General features: G+C 37.8%; 1 protein-coding gene across 4 annotated transcripts in view; it reads left to right on the plus strand.

Moving 5' to 3' along the window:
• The window catches only part of LOC114149464 (netrin receptor UNC5D-like), a 240,771-nt gene that overhangs the window by 210,346 nt on the left and 14,070 nt on the right, over positions 1-16,355 (plus strand). For all 4 annotated transcript variants that reach the window (XR_003596509.1, XM_028025356.1, XM_028025353.1 and 1 more), the window contains exons 13-14: positions 5,807-5,975; positions 8,677-8,907. Coding sequence is in view for 3 of the 4 variants with exons in the window: in XM_028025356.1 (XP_027881157.1) it covers positions 5,807-5,975; positions 8,677-8,907 (400 nt within the window). In the remaining variant the exon portion in view is untranslated. The remainder of the gene's footprint in view (positions 1-5,806; positions 5,976-8,676; positions 8,908-16,355) is intronic.

Here is a 16,355-nt window from a genome sequence, read left to right on the forward strand (position 1 = left end):
TTTATTGAAAATGTCCTCATTGTGGTACAAAAATACTTAAAGCTGAAGTTAAATCAGAGACATTGTTGTTAAATCTTATCTCCACTGTTAACCAGTTTAGATTAAATCAGCATATCTTAATCTGGCCACTACAACACGTTTCCTTTAAGTGAAAAGTATCGACTAAATTATGCCTTTAGTCATTACAACTACAGTTTTTACTGTAATTTCTTGGACTTTAAGTAAACAACCAACCAAAAACTAGTGCATAATTGGGGATGAAAAGAAAAAACTGGGCATTCTTACAAAGGAAGTTAGTTATTTACTTTTATTTTTAGTTATTTTACCTCGGAATGGCCAACTTTCTGTTATTAATATCTCGATTTGATCCAGAAATCTATAAATGTTCCCTCTGTCCTCCATGTATTTTCAGCCGTACATTTATTTGAGTAAATCTTTTGGAGGTTAAAAAAGGTACAAGAGTGGTTTTACGGCACTGTACTTTTTTTTACTTTTGCTAATAGTAATGAACTATTGCTACTCTTACTTGATTAAATTGATTGTGCATTTAAAGAAATAGACTTCATAGATGAGAAACATTAGATTACTAGATTTCTGTAACATATACTAATGTTTATGCAAATCTGAGCGTAATTACTCAGCATTTTCTATAAGTCACTGTTTACATCATAAGCTTATTGTATTAATAAGCCAAGTGTGTTTATGTATATATGTCAAATTAAATGCTTGTTTACTGTTACCCCCCCAACATAAGCCATTGCCTCCCCAGCAGCATTCGTCTCTGTACACATGCCACCATTTTCAAACGTTTATTCATAAAGGAAATAGAGCACAAGTTATAATTTGCCCTCCATTTTACAATATTATGTCATTTTCTGTTGGTCTTTCATAAACTCCATATGAAAACAAATCACTGCGTTTTGTGGCTATGGAACTACAAAGTGTAATAAATGTAGCTGGTATGAAAACCTTCTGTGAGACATTGTATATGTGGTGCTGGTCTCCACCAAACAACTAAAAGGCTTATTTCACATTAAGGCTCTATTAAAAGAGAAAATATTGCTGTAAAATAATTAGTGTTTGCTTATATGAAACAGTCCGAAGCTTTTCATAGTTCAAATGGAAGCTGCACTCAATCTGTTACCTTTTATATTAACTCGTTGTTTCCTGCGTAAAACACACAGCGTTATCATACAGCGGTCTCGTGTTCGGTATTAACATTTGACAAGTTAGTAATAAAATGGAAGTGCTGTCAGCAGTTTTCACGGGGACTATTTGTTTGATAGAAAGGGCTGTCACACCACAGCTGTTCACATCCTGTTCTGTGGATTAAATCCAGACTCACAGAGGCAGGAGAAGGATTTTGTTTCTTTCTTTTTTTTCCCCCATTTGCCTCCACTGACAACTTGCCTGGTCCAATACAGACTGTGAGAAGTGTTCGCTTTAATTAAGGTCCCAATTCATAAGCCCATAAGCGTTGTAGCTTTATTTCAGGACATGATAGATAACGTGTAAGGCATTGTCAGCAACACGTTTGACAAACTGCATCCTGCGAGGTTTTGTTTTATGCAGAAATGCAGCATGATGTTCATCTGCACACGAGACCGTACTTAATCAGCAACTGAAATTGTAACCAACAATGACTGCAGTGATAGCTCTTTGTTCCCATAACCACAATCAGGGATGCTAAAGAATCATCTTTAATCTTTGTTCACAGACAGTCTGGCTAATTACCATAGTCTCAGCAGCAGGTAACCTTGGTTTCCTCTGAGCTGGGGGCTGATTAGCACAAAAGTGCAGCTGTACGGACAAGGTGCCGCCTGACTGAAAGTGTGAAATTACATTTGGACTGCAATTCTTTTCATTTTCTACTGTTGATTGGTAACAGCATAATGAGAAACAAAGCTTCTCACAGCACTCTGAATCAGAAGAATAACGCTGGTTAAAAAGTCCGAAAGTAAAACATGTTATCTAGTCCAGTGGTTCTCAAATGGGGGTACGCGTACCCCTGTGGGTACGTGGAGGTACTGCAGGGGGTACGTGAAGCTTTTCAAAATATCTTTAAAAAATCAGTAGGCTCCTCATAATAAGTCTTGGGAAAAATTATTTTGTAAAAAGTTCGATAAAATATAAATGTGTGTTCATACACTGAATTTTATATTCAGTATTTACAGGGTATTTACAGCACTGTACCTCTTTTTTATTCCAAAAATGTTTTGCCCGTGTCAGGGGGTACTTGACTAAAATTATATTTTTAAGGGGGTACATCACTGAAAAAAGTTTGAGAACCACTGATCTAGTCTACGGGTAACATCTGCACAGCTGCCAGCAGAACTGTATCATTTTGATTCAGATCTTCAAAAATATAATAAATTAGTTACTCAAAAATCCTCCATCTGTTAAAAGTTGAATAGTTTTCATAACTCCTTCAGTTTGCATGTTTTAAAGAAGAGCACCCAGACATAGAATGATGAAAGTTGCTGAAGGTGAATGCAAATGAGAGGAGATTTGGTGTTATATTAAAGCACTTGAATTTAAAAATGACAACAAGCATTATCCATACGAGGGAGTATGCATTGCTTCTTTTATTACTTTCATTTAATTTTCAATCATTTTCCAGCTGATATTCAGCTCTGGAAAAAATGAGGACACCACTGCACTGAACCCCGTTGAAAACCTCCCGGTTATTCCATCAAATATTGATTTCTGAACTCTTCCTGAGTTAAAACATTAGTATTGTTGTTTATAAGTGAATATGAACTTGTTCTCTTTGCATTATTTGAGGTTTGAAAGCAATGCATCTTTTTTGTTATTATTTTTGTCAATGTTTTGCAGAGATGTATATTTCTAAACAACATCATAATTTCTCCATGCATTTTTTTCTTGTTTTCTATGTTTTGGCTTGTTGCGTTGGGTATGTAAACAGCCATTTTAAGTGAATGTAATGATAAAAATATGGTGTTTTTTCTGAAACATCAACTGCTGTCCCAACATTTATATATATTGACGCATTCGTGTTTTATAGATTGTGTGTTGACATCAGTAGATCACAGTTTAGACTATGTTACTAATTTTTGTGTCTCAGTTCCTTTTCCATTTTTCATATTTAATTGAACATGGCCTTCCTGGAATGAAAGTTAAATGTTTCATATATTTTCTATTAATGCCCCCAATCCTTAATAACTGCTGGTCAAATTAATCAAAAAGGACAGGCTGTTGTCAGCTGCAGCCACTTCGAGCATTAGGAAACCTATGATGATTTAATCTTAAAAGTACAGACAGAGCTTCTGCATAATGTAATATGAGATTAAGTGATGTTTTAAATAAGATGTCTTAGGCAAAAAATATCTTGGGTCACTATTTTAGGAAGGTGACTTTATGTCCGTAAACATAAAGCCTTGGCAGGCTGGCTGAGCTGCAGATCAGAATTGTGTATGGTTCAATATTGGTTGTATAAAAGGGCGAGGCAGGAGTGTTGTCGATATTACTTAAGGCTGCACATCTTCCTACAACTTAAAATGTAAGACAAATGGAGAATGGAGTGGTAGTGGTTTCAGAATAATTACTGAACACTAATATTAGTTTAAATGTGCATTGGGTGATGGATTAAAAACGTACAATCACAACCTATAAGCATGATGCTTTCCGTTAGTCCCTGCTGGTGTATGATTTGACACACACTCCACATTTGCGATGCATCTCTGCGCTCACGTTAGGGTCCGCTCATGCCACAGTTATATTAATGATGCCGAAAAACACCCATGCTGCTGCAGCGACAACAGCACCAGCGTTGTGCCCTGCGTACGTGAGGTATCCAGCCAGGCCAGCTGCATGACTGATGGTGGTCCCATCGATTGCTCTCAGTCTTTAGGGCTTCCAGCCAAGTTTGGGCCCCTGGCCAAGAGCAGCTTGGCCCGGCTAATCTGTCACCAGGCTGGCCGGAGCAGCCTTCATAAGCTCCATCGACCCACAAAGCTTACACACTCCGGTCTAAAGCCTGTCCTTCCCACCCTCACTGTCCATTAGTCTTGGTGCTTTAATCTTCCTCTATCTGTGTGTCTGCGCGTCAGCTAGTCAGCGATTGATTCATTATGGTTGTCCAGGGATTTGAGTTTACGGTGTTCATGTGTAAGTTTTACACTCCGAGTCCTAATTACACAGAGACCAGTAGGTAAAGATGTACAGTGTCTTGTGAAAGCGTTCAGCTACGGTGTTTCACATTTTGTCGTGTTACAACCTTAAACAATTTTATGTATTTTATTGGGACGTTACGTTAGAGAACGTTAGAGGACAAAGGAAGGAAATTGATATCCAGTTTACAAAACTGGGTACAAAGTCAATAGTCAACACTTTGTTGGTAGAGAAACCATGTCTCTACCGCCTTTGGACATCTAGAGACTGAAGTTTTTGTTCATTCATCTTTCATTCATTCATCTGTGCACATCAATTTTCAAGTCTTGCCACGGATTCTCCACTGAATTTAGGTTTTGACTCTGACTTGGTCACTTCTGCTGTAGCTCCAACTGTTTTATTGTCGCTAGCTTACTGTTTCAAGTGATTTGAACCCAAATAGGTTTGTTCTTGTATTTAACTCCTTCTGTCTTTCCATCAACTCTGACCAGCTTAATTGTCCTTGTTGGGTAAAAGCAGCCTGAATAATAGAATCCCCTAAATATAACGAAAGACAGGAAAAAAAGGAGCGCTCCAGCTGAGATTACATTTAGCCACCTAAAGATATCTTTTATGACGGCTTCATTTTGAATAAGATCTGAAACTGAAATAAAATCTATTTTAGCTCAAAAGAAGTTTGTAATAATTTACATAGCTTTAATAATTAAAGCCTGTAAGATGTGTCTCCTAGGAACAGCAACCATGCACACACATGCTGGAGTTGCAGCGGCGCCTCTGCGCTATTCAAACCCAACATCGGTGAATGATCAACAATCCTTGGCACCCGTGATCCTTTTGATCTTAAAACATAAAAGCTGAAAAGATATTCTTACTTCATTGGTTACACGTTTCTTTAAAAGGCTTTACTCTGGGGCGTGCCGTGGTGGCGTAGCGGTTAGCGCGACCCATATTTAGAGGCCTTGAGTCCTCGACGCGGCCGTCGCGGGTTCGACTCCCGGACCCGACGATATTTGCCGCATGTCTTCCCCCCCTCTCCTTCCCCGTTTCCTGTCAGCCTACTGTCATATAAGGGACACTAGAGCCCACAAAAGACCCCCTGGAGGGGTAAAAAAAAGAGGCTTTACTCTTTCTCGTTATCTGTGGAGATGCCGAAAGGGGAACGCCATGCTTCCTTTAATTTAACTTTTCCACTAAGGTTGATGGATTTTTATCAGTGTACTTAAAGGCAAACTGTTCAAAACTGTGATATTTGGCATAGGTGGCTGGGTTTAAATGTTACAGAAATTATGGTGTGTAATTTTAATGTAACAGAAAATATAAACTACAGAGGAGGATAAAACAAATCTCCCAATTAAAGACAATGGACAAAGATCTTCATGCTTTCATCACCTCTTATTTGGATTATTGTAAACATTTGAATGCTGTTCTTTACCTTGTGCCCATGCACAACCTTACAAAATATTAAGCTGTGGCCTTATTTACTTATTCCTAGGTTTCCATTTTTGTTAGGAATGGTCCCATATCTTTTTCTTTTTTAGTTAAAATGTTTCCAAATCTTTTTTTTTAGGCACTTCTTGTTTAAAATGTCTTATTTACCACACACAGTGACTGAACTAATGCAGCAAATTTGTTCAGAAAATGCATAAAACTGTTATTATATTTTACATGTGTGCAGCACTGTGCCGGAGGACGGGGCAGAGATCTTTTTGAGTCCTGCCATCACATATGGCCCACCAGGCCTCGACCTGTCCTGTCCAATAGCCATGACTATAGCACACTGTGCAGAAGTCGCTGCTGACAACTGGACCATCAGGTTAAAGAGACAAATCCAGGACAAGTGGGAGGTGAGAGAACTCGTTTTATCTTCAATTAAAAGTAAGCAGATTGAGTTTTTTTCCCATAACTTCGACACTGGATGCCAAAGTATGTGCACGAAACTTTTAAAAGGGGAATATTATGTATTTTCCAGGTACATTGTGTCATTTTATTACACACTCAAGTAACTGTTGCCTTCACTTGTTCATAATCAATTCTATATCAATTTTATATCTACCGACACCAAACCTCAATTTGGTGTCGCAATTTGATTCCTTGAAATTAGCCTCTGTCATTTTAAGAAACTTCTGCTCTTTCCAAAACTCTGCCTTCCATACGTCATCACAACAATTCTTCTCATTATGCTGTTTACGATGTTTCTTAGGAGTGTTTAACTGAAAAATAGTTCACATGCTATAATGTTATCATCTTATAACATTATAACATGATGTAAATATAAACAACATTTAATATATTTATTATATTTCAGCTGATATTTATTTTAAGTCTGGTACAATTAAAAATATAGTAATTAAAACTGTATCTCATACTATTTAACATCCAAAAGGCTTGTTAGAGTAAATGGTAGTAGTAGCTTTTTACTAAGGATACAAATTCTCTTTTTTCTTAACTTGAATAAATGTATCTGCTTTACAATTAATTCGTTTTTAATCTCCGAGTAATAAGTGTAAAAGAATAAAATATTCTGTAAATGATAGATTAAAACAGGAGAATTATTTTGATTTAGGTTTTAATAAAAAAGTATCTCACCTAGCTGCCAGGATATAAAAAAAAAAAAAAACCAATTGAACAAACAGAATTAAGTATTCGAAACACTTAAAAGGCTAAATTGGACATCTCTGTCTCAAAGCCGTCCATGAGTAGGCAAAAACCAAAAGAAATAAAAAATTGTGAAGTGCACCTTTTAAAAGATTCAGGACCTCTCTTCCCTCAATGCATTAGAGTGTTATTTCCGTGATTTTTTTCTCACATCTAGCTCTTTTAATAAAATAATAGCTGTAAAAAGTCCTTCAACTCTGCCCTTTGGAGTAGCAGCCTATCACCATCGCACAAGAGCACTTAGACACCTGCATTCGCTTCCACGCAGTCACCATTCTTCTCCCCGTGTTTTCTCTGCTCTTTTAATGTTTAAGTAACCTCATCGAAAGCCTTTGGAGACCTCATCAGGTCACAGTGACCTCACAGCCAGACTCTCCCTGAACTGTGCAGGGGGAGGGTGGGATGGGTGGGATGGATCTGTGACTTTGCCTACCTGGTCCTTTCACTCGGCGTGACATTTACACAGATGTAATTTGCCACAAGATGTGTTGCACAAAGAGGAAGCTATCAAAATACCCATCGCTGATGGGAGCTATACGCCGACGTAGAACTGGAAGGGGGCGAGGTCGGACGCGGACAGGAAGACGGAGGTTAAGACGGGGAATATATTTTCCGAATGTAGCACCGTGGCCCATCTCTGTCATGGAGAATTAATGAGGCTTTTATCTCAGGAAGGGTGCTCACTCAAATCCTAATCTCTAAATTAGTGATATAATGAAAGATGAAGGTCTCTTTCCCATTCTGTCCTCTCTTTCCTTTGCCCTCACTTTTCTCTTTCACCCCATCTGCCTCTAAGCGCCATTCCCATTTAAGCTTCCACTTTTTTTGTTTTTACACTTGTTTGACTCCATCATTTCTCCCCCAGCTGCTGCCGCCTGGTGGGGGGGGTGAGCTATATCATAGATATCCGTCATGTATGCCGCTTCCCTAATGGCCCGGGTTGAAGCAGCTGTAGGCCACAAAATCACTCGGCTTTTCTTTACACAGCCATATGCAGAGGGGGCCGCCGGGTCGCAGGTACATTAGGAGGTGATTCAGGGAGAACTTAGCACATGATGAGGAGCAATTGGCCACTGGAAACAACTGCCCCCTGCTAATCCGTTGTGTCAGTGTTACCAGTTCTCCCATCTGTTAAGAGAGATGCCTCATTATTCATTTGCCCGTTTTTTTCCCCATACAGCTTCTTATCCGAAGTTTTCTGGGAGGTTTCCTAGGGAATGATCTGTAAATTACACTAATAATATCGCTCATATTCCACATTTAAATGGTTTAGAGCAAAAAATAAAAACGCACACATTGAGAAAGCATACCGATGCTGATACAATGCCCTGCAAGAGGTAGAACGTTAAACTCCATCCATTTTTGTATCACCTCTGACCAGCTAGCTTGCATGCCTCTGCTGAAGAGAAGCGTCCCCACATCATATTGCTGTCACCACCATGTTTCGCTGAAGGGATAATGTGTTCAGAGCATGTAGGCCAAAAACTTCAAGTTATATCTCACTTGACCAGAAGGTTGTTAAAGAGCTGATAGAGGAGCAACAATGCTATGACTTCCTGAAGGCAGAGTTTCAGAAAGTTCAAAAGTTTCTTAAAGAGACAGAGGCCCAATTTCAAGTCAATAAATTAGGAAGTTGTGTATTTTAAGTCATCTTTGATATACTCAGCATTTTTATAACAACTGATGGTAAGATACTTATTTGATTGTGCTATAAAATGGCAACAGTAAAGTTACAAAATGTGGATAAAAATAAGTCATTTGTCAAAGGTAAGTAATTTGCTTAAGTAATCAAATGACTTGCAAAAAAATTCTCACGATTAAATTTGTAGCTAGATGTAGCTGCTCTGCTGCTATATCTAGCACTTATCTTATTTTTCTCTCCCACCAAAGGAAGTGATGTCAGTGGATGAGGAGAGCACGTCCTGCTACTGTCTGCTGGAGGCTCAGACGTGCCATGTGCTGTTGGAGCAGCCGGGTCGTTACGCGCTGGTGGGGGAGGCGCTGAACCAGGAGGCCGGCAAGCGACTGAGGCTAGCCGTCTTTGGCAGTCCAGACCTAAGCAACTCGCTGGGCTTCACCCTCAGGGTGTACTGTGTGGACGACACTCCCTACGCCTTTCAGGTATCAGGGAAGAAATATAATATATAAAAGGTTTTTTTTTAATTCCATACTGATTTCATAAAATCTATATGTGAAGAATGGAGAAACTTGTTTTCATATTTTGTATGTTTTTTTGCAAAAGAATTAAGGTTGAATATATGAAAAGTCCATTGATATTAGCGTGGAAGCTAGCTACAGTGAAGTTATGCTGTGTGTCGTCTTACATTGTGTTGTGTTCTTTTATCTTTTACTTTATGTTTAGCGTTTCAGGTTAAAACAGAAATAATTGGCTTACATGTCTCAGCACCTAAATATAAATAAACTAAGCTTACACTTCCGTTCCACACCAATTATCACCTAACATTTTCATTTTGGCCTTGGGCAGCTCATTCACATGCATCAAAATACTTCTTACTGTTTCTGTTCTCATAAAACTTGAGTGTATCATAAAGCTGATATCATTAACATATTTTCCTGCTTTAGTTGTCAGAAAGAAAATGGAGTCAAACACCAGGATGCTGCAAAGACAGATATATGTATGAATGACAACCAGACTGCAGTTGTTTGTTTTTCCTTTTTGTGAACTGGCATACATCTAAAAATGTCTAAAGACATAAGGTGAATTTTGTGAAAAATTATTTCACCTCTATGGAACATGAGTGTTACTTTGATGCATCTTTGAATAGTGACTAAGTTGAATCAGTAGGAAATGGTTGCATTGTTTTGCCTTCATGTGAATGTTTTTTTTTTTACAACTTATTTATTCCAAGATGAAATGTCAGAGCTTTATACGCAGATGAGCGCTCCTTATTGGTCAGTGAATTAATCAGAAAGTAGATCGCAATATTGTTTGTTGAAGCCAATTCAAGGTTTAAACCTTCCAAAATTAGTAAATTCTTTGTGGAGACTGAGCGCCTGCATAAAGTAATGTGATATTAAACATTGAGTCATTACTGAGTCATTTAAATAACACTTGCATAACCTTTGCATGAGTTGCATACATATGCAGTGCATGTAATCATTTATACTCCAAGTAGATTTACATCATTTGAAGTAAATGTTTTAATGAATAAGCTAATGATAGGAGGTAATATTTTGTAGTAACTCAACCACAGTCCAGGCTTTAATCTGATAGATCTTTATTAAATAGATAGAATTTGTGGAAGTAGCTAAAAATTAGGGTCAAGGGCTTTGACCCTTAAAGCTTGGAGCTCATCACACAATTTAAATTCAAAAGGCCAAAAAGCTGCTCAACAGTTAGGAAACTGCTCGGGTTGATATAATCCCTTGCCAAAGTAGTTCCATTAATTTCAGAATCAATAATTTCTTTATGCCAAACACATTTTGACCTGACACTTTTTTAATTAAAAAAGTATTTTTATCTAAAATGGCTACAACTTTCACATTGCTTTTTTTTTTTTTTGTCAACTTTTGAGGAATGCTTCTCTCATTTCTTTCTATACCCAGCGTTCTTGATTGAACAAAATTTATTTAAAATCCAAATCCGACTCGGCGGCAGCCCGCCTTAGCTGGTGATCAGATGGCCTCTTCTGCAGTATTAGACTTGTAGGAAGGTAATGTATTATTTAGCTAAGGCGGCCTATATTATTACATTACTGAATGCAAAGGAGATATGCAATGGTGTTTTGCAGGAGCACAAGGAACAGAACTAGACATCATATCTTGCCTTGACAAAAATAGCTTGTTGTTTGTAAATGGGATGGCAGTCTTACAAGAAATAAGAAGAATTGAGTCATTTTTCATCCTGAGGAAAGAATTCTCTAAATGAAAAGCAGATGCCTTTATCGGCAACAAAGTTCAGGTGAGGAGAGAAAAAGAAGACAAAGTGAACGTGTAAAACAGTATGTGTCAAATAAAGCCAACAAAGCTAGCTGAAGAAAAAGGGGCCTCGCACCAAAGATTGAATCATGATGAGCTAGCAGGTCTGTCAAACAAACAAATTATTAAATTCACTTACTTTGTCTGAGATTGTAAGACAAAATAACAACTCTAGCAATCAAAGAAAAAGTTCTAAGATTTAAAGAAAGGAAAACTTTAAAAGGCAACCGAGCTTTTATGATGCTATGCTTTATTGATCTTGAGCAGACGGAGGCAAGAAAAGGTCCAGAACTACGATTTGGTTGTAATCTCCTAGGTTGCCGTAAGCTATAAAAAAATCTTGACGCAATGTTATTTCAGTGCTTTATACAAATAATAAAGAATTCCCTATATAAGTTACAAATTTTAACATTATGGCTGTGCTAGAGGGAGCTCTAATTTCACCGTGAATTTCACATGCCTGTGAAAATCCATGCAGTACTGAATATTTTCAGACACAATAAACTGCTTACTGTGGGTCTTAAAGCACATTAGTTGTAAGACTTAAAGCAATGGTTCCCTGAAGATTTCTTGTGTAACATACAAGTTTATCAGACGATATAAGGCTCCAGCAGTGTTGCGTGTGGAAGAACTGCAGCCTGTGCAGCGCTCCATTGAGGATCCACTCGTTAAGTAACATTGCCACTGGGAGACGCTTGATGACGAGGAGACAAAGAGGGACTTTTAATTACAAAGACAACAGATGCTCCAGGGTTGCTTCTCTGCCCTTTATTTGCGCGGTTTAATTTGCTGTCTGTTAATTAAATGTGTTTCTGCGACACATTTCATCTGTAAAGTACTTGAACACGTTAAAATGAGGCACAGCTCGACTCGGAGCCGGGGTTCATCGCCGCGTTCTCGAGTGTGGAGCTGTGTGGAAACGCGGTTCTCATCCTTCTGCCGCACAAAGAACACAAAGTGCTTTTTTTTTTTCTTTCTGTCTTTGAAACTGCTCTTTTCGGTCAGAGAGAAATTTCGCAGCAGCCATTGTACCATCTGAGCCGAACAAACAAAACGAGAGGTTTTCTGAAACGGTCCCGTTAGTCGCCTCTCACTACCCACTTGTTCTGCATCAGTACTGACTTCATTTGAGAGACAAAATTGCAAGTACTCAACGAGAAATTGGATGTAGGTGCCAAGAGTCAACTCACGCTACCTCTCCATCAGTGACACGTGGTTATTTGGTCTCTTTGTTTTGTTTTCTGTTTTGCTTCCTTGCTTTTGTTTTCTTTTGTGCTTCATGCAATAATTTCCCCTGTGAGCTTGAAAATCGATAGGCAGCCTGCACATTTGGCATTGTCCTCTTTTTTTCGCCTTCAGAATTATCTGCAAAGTACACTACACAATTGCACACATCCAGCATCCCCAAAAAGTATATCGACAGTCAAAAAAAGTGCAGATTTTTTTTGTTGTTTTCTCCTTTTTTGAGGGAGGTTTCTACCTGAGAAGAATTTTCATTCTTAGTCTGTAGAAGTGAAGTGAAGTATTAGAAATATATATATTTTTCAGCTCTTGAATATGTATTTTTCCATTTTCATTCTGCTTGTTTCCTACAACACATAACACTAGCAAGTCATTTCAGTGTGCTAATTGCATTGTTTTCTTCAGATATAGTGTAAGTGAATGGAAGCAGATGAAAGTCCCGCTTTTTCTATTCTTGGTTAGTCCGTGTCATGCTTATGAATTTGAATTACCGTACAATAAGAATGTTGACATCTTGTGAAAACCATAAAGCTGATACCACAGTTTCTCACTCCAATTAATCTTATAAGGTTTTCTATAATTTCCTTAAAATGTAGTTTAAAGCTGTTACAGAAGCTGCTGTGTGTTAAAATCAGCAGCCGTTAAGTATTCCTATGTATCCAGGATGAATCTTCATCTCAGATGTCGTCCGATGGAAACTGCTTAGAAGAGAAAAGAAAACTATAGCTAATAAGTGAAACCATGAACGAAAGAAGTGCGAAGAGAGATTTTTATTTTAGCTCATAATAGACACAAAAAATTACCAATAGAAACACTTTAAATTGAATTTAAAAAGAGAAAGTATGCAGATACTAGTCTGAAAGACTTGAACTTCAGGGAAGAATTTCATTTTCTGGACAGCGAACGTTAATGCAGAAACCGGCCCCACAAAAAAATCAAGACGACCTTGATAGCCAAGCTCCATTAGTACTTTCTGGAACTTGTCTTTGTGATTCAGGACTTTGGGATAACAGCCGTCCTCATTTCCAAATCCGCTGATCAGCGTTACTCAGAGCTCCTTGATTCCTCGTGCCTCCACGATGATAAGATCCTGGGTCTTTTAGCGATGGAGAAGCTCCCTCATCTGCTTTCAGCCGTGGCATTAGCTCTGTCAGTCCAAAGAGTCCCAGCCAAAGTCTGAGCCAGGCAGTCGCTCTAGTACTCGAGCGTCGGTGTCTGGCAACTTTCAGATGTTGTCCCCGGGGTCCAACACACTTGAATCGAATGGCTAAATTACCTCCTCAGTATTTCTTTTAAATCATTTCAGAGACACAATCTGAAAGTGTCGAGGGCTGGGCTTTGACAGCTTGTGTTTCAAGTCAATGACCAGAGCAGATAGCGCCCGGGAGTTTGAAGAATGCATCCATGAGATCCCCGAGTCACTGCCTTCAGTCTTGTGCAGGCAACTTACGGGAAGATTAATGACAGAACCTGTTTGTCCACTGCTGGTTGAACTGAGCTGAGTTCAGGTCCAAATTCTGCCGTCATCACTTCATGGTTGCTTGGGCTTGTTAGCTTAGCGATGGCTCTTACCGTCAGGGCGGGATGTGAGCCATTTCTTTTCTTTTTTCTTTCTTTCTTTTCTTTTTTTTTTTTCTTTTACAAGAGTTAAAAGTGAAAGCGTCAGAAAGCTGTAAAGTATTGTTGATCACCGTTAGGGCAGAGAGGATGCAAACCCACATCTGCACTGTGCTGATCCAAACAAAATAACTGCATAATCTCCTGCTGACAGATACTAACTACTGGAGTCATATGTATTTTCTTTCCAGTGTATTATGAATAGATTATAGAAAAGAACTTTAGGTCGGGTACAAATTGATGAATAGGCTGTAAGCTCATTTCATACATAAAAATGCCAGACACCAAAAACCTAAAACTGTAAAGGTATGAAACATTAAAGGAACTCAATGACCATTACATACTTATAGTAGTAAAAAAAATACATTGTTATACTGTATATACTTGTTTTATCATAATAGCCAGCCAACATGACTGATACGTCTTAAATGTTAGAAACACCCTGCAGTTTTGTTCGTCTTCTTTATTGTTTAACTTGGACTATCCTTCATTTACTGTACTGTAAACAATAGCTGTTAGAATGGCAGATCATGCTTAAATAATCAGACCATTTATGGATCTTCATACCTGTTGAGAAACCACAACATGGTACACAGAAATAATAAAATGAGGTATGAATGCTTGATCTGTGCTTTGTTTGAGGTGATTTTTTCCTTTTGCTGCCGTTTTTGTCCATTGTTCTCCTCTCTCAGTGTGGCCTACTTTGTTCTCTGTCAGATTATCGTGTCCTCTTTTGGTTGTCATCCTGGGAAGCTTTTAATTACTGTCAACCGCCCTGTCTTTTGTTTTTTGGTTTGTTTTTTGTTTTTCTGCTTGTCTGCCAAGAGGAGAACCTTTGTTTTTCTCTTTTATAGGCAAAGTCTTTCAGTTTGGGTTTTTTTTTTTTGTCCACCTGCCTCTAAGCTGGCATTTGGCTAATTTTTCATGCAGTAGAACTTTTTTCACTGCATCTATTTTGTCTGGAGACAGAGGGCAAGCACTAACAATTTATTGATGGCTGCTTTCCACTCAAAGGAAAATGCTACAATGGTAAAATGCATGCGGTTTCTTAGCATTTCTCTCTTTAATTCTTAGATATTAAGTGAAATATTGTGCTCTACTAATATGCCGCTATGACTATAGAGATACTGATTGCTTATTTTACGCACATGTTTGAAATCATGCAGACCTTAGTTTACTACTGACATTTTTTACTTTTTAAATATAATTTTATGTCTTTTTTTAATATAGTAAGACCATCAAAACTACATTTTCAAGTACAAATTGATTGAAGCAGTTTTCCACACTCTTTTTCTCTCCTTGGTGTTTTATGCACTTTTGTTTTCCAGCCAATCATAAAAAATTCAAGCAAACATCGCTTGTTTTAATCATATCTCTCTTTTATTATTTGACAACTTCTTTTAAATTTTTTTGTCTGGTTTTCAGCACAGAGCCATCTTACTTGTGTTCTGCAACATGGTTATTTAACATTCATCTGTTCTGCTCAGAGTGATAGTTTTATTTTTATATGAGAAATCTTTTCATCTGCAAAAGATGTTCTGTTTTTTTTGTCAGGACGTAGCTGCAAAACAGCCAAGAGAGAATTTCTCCACCTGCTCATTTTGACCAGATCTAGACTTTGAACTTAAGGAGCGGTGCATTACTGTCGAAAATGAAAACTGGAAAGAAAAACTTGGGTGAAAATCTAAGAAACTGAACACAGTTAAAGGAAGCCTTCATGTTTTAGATGAACCATAGGTTGCCTTGGTAATAAAACAACAAGGTTTGTTGTTAATACGTCTGTTGATATTAGAAGACTGAAAAAAACATCTACATATAAACCTGCACAGTTTGTTCAAGTCTTCACAGTGTGAACACAAAATTCCCAGAAAAAGTTTTCAGGAATTTTTTCCTGTAAAATCTTTCAGGATTGTTTTTTTCAATGAAAATATTTAAAAACATATTTTTGTTGTTTAGGCAACAAAAATAATTGTTGCCCAAAACATTTTTTTAGGAGAATAGCTTAAGCTCAGTCTGATTAAATGGAGGGTATTTGTTCATCTCAATTGTCATGTTTTCCCACAAATTTAAAATTTGGTCTAAATAGATCTGGACTTTGGCTGGGAAACTTTAACACAGATTTTCTTTGATGTTTGCAAACCAACTAAGTTTGGGGTGATTAGTTTGTTGGTAGGTTCTCAAGTCTTTTGCAACTACAGCAGGTTTTCTTCCCTGTCCTTGTTAAATGAGCGCATCCCCACAGCACGGTGCTGTCACCTCCATTTTTATGAATCGTACGATGAGTTCCAGCTGTCTGTCTCACTTGGTGTTTCCAAATCGGCCAAAAGAAATTGGAAGTCAAATTTATTTAAAGTAATATTTGACATACAGTACAGACCAAAAGTTTAGACACACCTTCTAATTCAACGGGTTTTCTTTATTTTCATGACTATTTATAAGGCAAGAAATCCCACTTATTAACCTGACAGGGCAGGTTGACCTATGAAGTGAAAACCATTTCAGGTGACGACCTCTTGAAGCTCATCAAGAAAATGCAGAGTGTGTGCAAAGCAGTAATCACAGCAAAAGGTTGCTACTTTGAAGAAACTAGAATATAAGGGCTATTTTCAGTTGTTTTACACTTTTTTGTTTAGTGCATATTTCCACATGTTATTCATAGTTTTGATGCCTTCAGTGTGAATCTACAATGTCAAAAGTCATGAAAATAAAGGAAACTCATTGAACTAAAAGGTGTGTCCAAACTTTTGGTCTGTACTGTATATATGGCATTT

This window comes from Xiphophorus couchianus, chromosome 8, assembly GCF_001444195.1.
Source record: "Xiphophorus couchianus chromosome 8, X_couchianus-1.0, whole genome shotgun sequence".
In the NCBI taxonomy this organism is placed as follows: domain Eukaryota; kingdom Metazoa; phylum Chordata; class Actinopteri; order Cyprinodontiformes; family Poeciliidae; genus Xiphophorus; species Xiphophorus couchianus.